The sequence below is a fragment of the Cebus imitator genome, unplaced genomic scaffold (genome assembly GCF_001604975.1).
Source record: "Cebus imitator isolate Cc_AM_T3 unplaced genomic scaffold, Cebus_imitator-1.0 Scaffold215, whole genome shotgun sequence".
Taxonomy (NCBI): Eukaryota; Metazoa; Chordata; class Mammalia; order Primates; family Cebidae; genus Cebus; species Cebus imitator.
Window position 1 is genome coordinate 2165427 of NW_016107530.1, and position 6000 is coordinate 2171426.

Here is a 6000-nt window from a genome sequence, read left to right on the forward strand (position 1 = left end):
CCACAGCTCTTTAGTTTAAAAATGAATAATTCAAGACTGCAGTGAAAGTCGTTATTAGGAAGGCAAGGGAGGCGCCATTGCTTGTAAACAGCAGGTTATAAAAATACACTAGTGTTTTAATACGGCACAGTGCAATTCTCCTTGTTACCTTCTGTCCCAGAACAAGGCTCTTAGAAGACAGAATGGTGAATCCATCCCCCGGCCCGTCTTCAGAGGTGGAATTTGAAGTTCCTTCTTTATCGCTGTCCTTTGGTTTGGACTGTTGGTAAAAATCAGAAGGCCAGATGAGAACCAAACCAGAAAAAGCCTGAGCTGCCTCTGTTAAGCTCTTCTCATGGCTGTCACCAAGTTGAACGTGAAAGGAAGCAGCTAGACGATGGGTTCTGATGTTTCTTGATGGAAGGAAGCAAAAGTCAGCAATAAAGGAAAGAAGAGGGTACTGCAAAATAGCCAAATAGAAAGCGTGTTAAAGGGCTCACCTGTCCCTGCAGTCCTCATCTACCCCTGTGCACCAGTACATTATCTTTGCTCTTTTTTTTTTTTTTTTTTTTTTTTTTGAGACAGAGTCTTGCTCTGTTGCTCAGGCTGGAGTGCAGTGGCATGATCTTGGCTCCCTGCACACTCGGCCTCCTGAGTTCAAGCAATTCTCTGCCTCAGCCTCCCGAGTAGCTGGGATTATAGGTACCTGTCACCACATCTGGGTAATTTTTGTATATTTAGTAGAGACGGGGTTTCACAATTTTGGCCAGGATGGTCTCGATCTCTTGACCTTGTGATCCCCCTGCCTCGGCCTGCCAAAGTGCTGGGATTACAGGCGTGAGCCACCGTGCCTGGCCTGTCCTTGCTCTTTTTAACGCCTGCAGCTCACGACGACAGGCATCAGAGCCGAGGGGGCCGTTGATACCTCCTTTATCCCCAGGATTTCTCTGGCACAGAGGCAGCATGGAATGAAACACCCACAACTTCTACAGCAATAGTAGGTCTGTCCAATGGAACTTTCTGTGATCATGGGAATAGTCTGTCTGTGATCTTCAATAAATGTGGCTAAGCGCTTGAAATGTGGCTGATGCAATCAAGGAGCTGAATTTTAAATTTGATTTAGTTTTAATTCAAATCTAAATAGCCTTGGCTGGGTGCCTTGGCTCACACCTATAATTCCAATGCTTTGGGAGGCTGAGGCAGGAGGGTGGCTTGAGCCCAGGAGTTTGAGGCTATAGTGAGCTATGATCTTGCCACTGCATTCCTGCACTCCAGCTTGGGTGATAGAGTGAGACCCCTGTCTCTTAAAAAAGCCACATGTGACCAGTGGTTACTGTGCTGGGCAACATAGGAAAACATTATTCTACCAGTGGCATCTCTGAGCTAAGCTATCTCGTGTATCATGCTATCCCAAACACCCAAAATTCCACTGGTGGCACCCAGGACACTGCCTGCAGGAGACTAGAGACGGTTTTAAGGCAGCACGGAGCTCTGCAGAGACATAAAACGCGGTTCCAGGCTATCAGCTCTCACTTCAGATTTGCTGGGGGTAGTAAAAGGGATCTGAAAACCATCCCTGCTTTGGGTCTGGAAATCTAGAGATGACCCTGTTACATGATTGCAGCTCTAACCTCAAAGGCCCTTTATTCTTTTACCTGTACATTCTCGTCATTTTCTCCCAGCACCAAGCTGCAAGAGTCCTCGGCCCTTCAGAGGTGCCTGCTATGCTGTCCTGTTTCATCTTTAAATTTCCCTCCTGTTCTGTGTCTTAATGTCTGTCTGGGCTGCTCTAATAAAATACCATAGGCTGGCTGGGTGGTTCACAAACAGCAGAAACCTCTTGCTTGCTTTTTCTTGGAGACAGGGTCTTGTGCTGTCACCCAGGCTCGAGTGCAGTGGTGCCATCATGGCTCATTGCAGCCTCTAACTCCTGGGCTCAAGACATCCTCCTGTCTTGGCCTCCCAAAGTGTTCGGATTACGGGCATGAGCCACTGTGCCTGGCCCAGAAACCCATTTCTCATAGTTCTGGAGGCAGGAAGTCCTTGGTGCAGGTAGATTCCGTGTCTGGCAAGGGCTCGCTTCCTGGTAGAGGACACCTTCTAGCTGTGTCCTCACATGGCAGAAGGGTTTCTCTGCCTCCCTCAGGCCTCTTTTATAAAGGGACTGTTCCCATTCGTGAGGACTCTGCCCTTATGATCCAGTCACCTCTCAAAGGCCTCACCTCGTAATCCTATACCCCTGAGGTTAGGTTTCAACATATGAATTGTGGGGGAACACGGACCTTCAGACCATCGCAGTGGAGTGCCTGGCTCAGGACGTGCAGCCTCGGCTCACCTTTTTGGATGTCCGTGGTTTGGCAGCCTTGGATTTCTTCCCCCCCTTCTTGCCTGACGTGGCCTTCCTGCCTCTTTTCTCTGGGGGTGGGGAGAGGATCGTTTCCGACTTGCCTTTGGTCCCTCGCTTTTTGGCCAGCAGTTCGGGGTGAATTCTGGGCAGCACGCCTCCACTGGCGATGGTCACTCCTTTTAGCAGCTGAAGAGAGAAACACATGCCCTCATGTAGCAAACAGCTTGCTAGTTATCGATTTAATACAGTTCTTTTTTTTGAGACAGAGTCTCACTCTGTCACCCAGGCTGGAGTGCAGTGGCGCAATCTCGGCTCACTGTAGCCCTTCTGGGTTCAAGCCATTCTCCTGCCTCAGCCACCCAAGCAGCTGAGATTACAGGTGCCTGCCATCACAGCTGTAGTAGAGATGGGATTTTGCCATGTTGGTCAGGCTGGTCTCGAACTCCTAACCTCAGGTGATCCGCTCACCTTAGCCTCCAAAGTACTGGGATTACAGGCGTGAGCCACCGCACTTGGCCTGTATTTCATACAGTTCTAACGGTTAAAAGTGGCCTCTGCTTTCATAAAGAAACTGCATAATACACCAGTTAATTGGCCTTTCCCTCTTTTGGTTGTTGAGCATTTCTCTGTAGGGTAACAAGGCATCCTGTGATGTACAGAAAGCAAAACAAAGCAAAGCAAAATAGAAGGGATATAGAAGTTGAAACCAGGGATGTTGCCCAGGGCTCTGGAATTCCAGACGCAACAGAGGATAAAGAGCTTCCCACGCGTGGAGCGCAGCTTGAGAAAATGAGGTTCAAAGGTCATTGCAAAGACTAGACCCAGTTAATGAGAGACCAGTGGTCTCTGCAAACTTGCACATACATTCCATCAGTAAAGTATATCTGGCCATGCTCCTCCCCATCAACATATGTTTATTTATTGGTAAAGAACATATATGTACTACTCCACTAAAATATTCTGCAGATTCTAAACCAACGCCACCCCAAGCGTGGTCTGCGACCACGGCTCACCCCTGAACTGGTAGTTACCCATCAGTGACAACAGAAGTATAGTCAGCATCTAGAAACTTCCATAGCAGACTGACAGTTACTCTATACCTATGAATCTGATCACAAAAAATTGTGGTTTCTAGTTTGCTTTTTAATTTTTCGAGTAATTTTTATTACATTTTTGGAAATCATCATTCTGTGATGGATTGGCCATAAAAACAGCTTCTTTCCTAAAGTTTGACAAGAAAGAGATTAGAAAATAAAGATAAATGAAACAAATAAAAATTCTTATGCTATTTACCTACCACCTTACATATACTGTGGGTGAAGAGGCAGTATTCACTTGACTTTGGAGTCAGTTTCAGAATATAAAGGGTCCGTTCTAAAATATAAAGAAAGAGTCTTCTGCCTTCATCAGAAAAAACTGTCAACCAAGTTTGGGTGAAGAAAGTGAAGAGAATAACATTTGTGCCACAGCTGCTTCAGCAACACACAGAACTTCTCTTTAAAGAGAAAAGAAAGGTCTGGTAAGACCCAGAATATCTAATGAGATCTATGCCAGATGCAATTTTATTTCGAATGTGAATGATAGAGCTACCAGAATTTGTTCTTTCATCTGGCCTGACATTTTTTATATAAATGTAATTGGGAACTGTAGCGGGAGTGACTCACGGCCAGCCAGTCCCACACGTTAGTATGTTTGGCGAACCTATTCTGCGGCTTCTCGTGATGCTTCAGACATACCTGGTTTAGCTCCTCATCATTGGCAACTGCCAGCAAGATGTGTCGCGGGGCTATCCGGGCCTTCTTGTTGTCCCTTGCGGCATTCCCAGCCAATTCTAGAATTTCCGCTGAAATTACAAGGAAGCGTTAACAGGCAATCACAGAATGGGGTCTGAGCTAAAGCGTTTCTTTAGAAATGGTCTTCAAGTTTGATCACATTTATTCATTTGTGATTTCTAAGTATCAGCCTGGAAAGAAATCCAGGAAGCATAAAAGAACTCAGGGTCCTATGTAGTCCCAGCTACTCAGGAGGCTGAGACAGGAGGATCACTTGAGCCCAGCCAGGAGTTCAAGGCTGCGGTGAGCTATGACTGTGCCACTGCACCCTAGCCTGGGCAACAGAGTGAGATCCTGTCTCTAAAAAAAAAAAAATTTAAAAAATTTAAGAAAAGAAAAAATAGGTCACAGAGAAGTAAGCTATTTTAGCAAGATGTCATACGATCCTGTGGCAAAGCCTCCTGATTGACCCTCAGCATCAGTTCCCCCTCTTCCTCTTCTTCCTTGGTGCAAGGCTTCTGATTTTTTTTGCCAAGCCCTTAACCACAGGAAGGAAGACTGTATTTCCCTTGATAAGTGGGGTTCTGTGGCCAGTATTTGGCCAACGAAGGCAAGCCGTTGTATTGTCTGGTCCTTCCGGGACATGTCAGTCAATGAAGGGGCTGTGCCCTTCTTTCCTTTCTACTGGTGGGCTGAGGACATGCTGGTTGGAATTTGAACAGCCTTCTTTGACCAAGAAGAGGAAGTTGTGCACTATAGAGCAAGGGCACAGAAGGAAACTGAGTTTCCACCAATGTAGACTGTCTTTTCTGGACTTCTTTTGTATGAGAGTGAAATAAACTCTCTTGTTGAAGCCACTGTCTATGGAAGTGAATCCTGACCAATACAAAATCCTATTATTGAACCTAAATTCCTCTCTCTGAAGAGAACAGTGATGGAGGTGAAGTCTGTTCTGGGTACCCACCTGGGACCTCTCTCAGACCCTCTTTTTCCTCTTTGCTCAATGCCCTAGGTACTTCCTGTCCTGGAAGAAAAGTGGATGGAAGGACTGACTTATACTGTGGGACGAGGAAATGCTTACCCCAAAAAGTGAATTCCTAAAGGGAATGCCCATGAGACCTGCGTGGGAAAGCAGGCAGCCCGGGCGTCTTCCACATAATCCCCCAAAACTTCAGCATGGCTGACTTTAACAAACATGCCACTTGGCAAATGTGAAAAAGTTGATAAGAAGAAATTTTCCTAAAGCGATTTCACATGCTACTAAAACCTTGGGGTAAAAAAAAAAATCTGAATCTGTAGAATTAGTTCTACTATCTATATGCTTCCCCCTTCTTCTGTTTTATTTTGTTATTTCTCTTTCTTTTTCAATTTTAGAAGGATGTTCCACTAAATCAAATTTGCCTTCAAAAGTATGAATGAGCCTTTAAAGAAAAATTCCTTCCCTTAGAAAGTTAAAGGCAATGTGCCAATGTATTGTCTCACTGATAATGAGGGGGAAAAGTGTGTGTGTGCATGAATGTATTGTGTGTGTGTGAGTGTGCAGGGAGGCCTGCGTGTGTGTGTGTGTGTGCATGTAGGTATGTGCTGAGAGGATACGCTGACACCATCGCACAAATACTAAGCCCTAAAATTAACAGATGACTTTTTATGAGTCTCTACAATCAACTTAATTTCAAATAAAAGAGCACATGAAATTGCCATCATTCATAAAATCTATGGCAATAAGAAAATGTGATTAACAAAAAAATTAGAATAAAATAAACATTACAGTTAAATATTTGTAGGCATTTCCATAAAGAAAAGTGCTGAATCGCCGGGCGCGGTGGCTCACGCCTGTAATCCCAGCACTTTGGGAGGCCGAGGCGGGTGGATCACGAGGTCAAGAGATCGAGACCATCCTGG

The 6000-nt window shown here is 45.4% G+C and overlaps 1 protein-coding gene across 1 annotated transcript in view; it reads right to left on the minus strand.

The window, feature by feature from the left end:
* LOC108318111 (core histone macro-H2A.2) overlaps window positions 1–6000 on the minus strand; it is a 58573-nt gene that overhangs the window by 17248 nt on the left and 35325 nt on the right. Inside the window, exons 3-5 of the mRNA XM_017548887.2 lie at window positions 4063–4169; window positions 2315–2512; window positions 149–259 (exon numbers count right to left, since the gene is read on the minus strand). Of these exons, the coding sequence (XP_017404376.1) occupies window positions 149–259; window positions 2315–2512; window positions 4063–4169 (416 nt within the window). The remainder of the gene's footprint in view (window positions 1–148; window positions 260–2314; window positions 2513–4062; window positions 4170–6000) is intronic.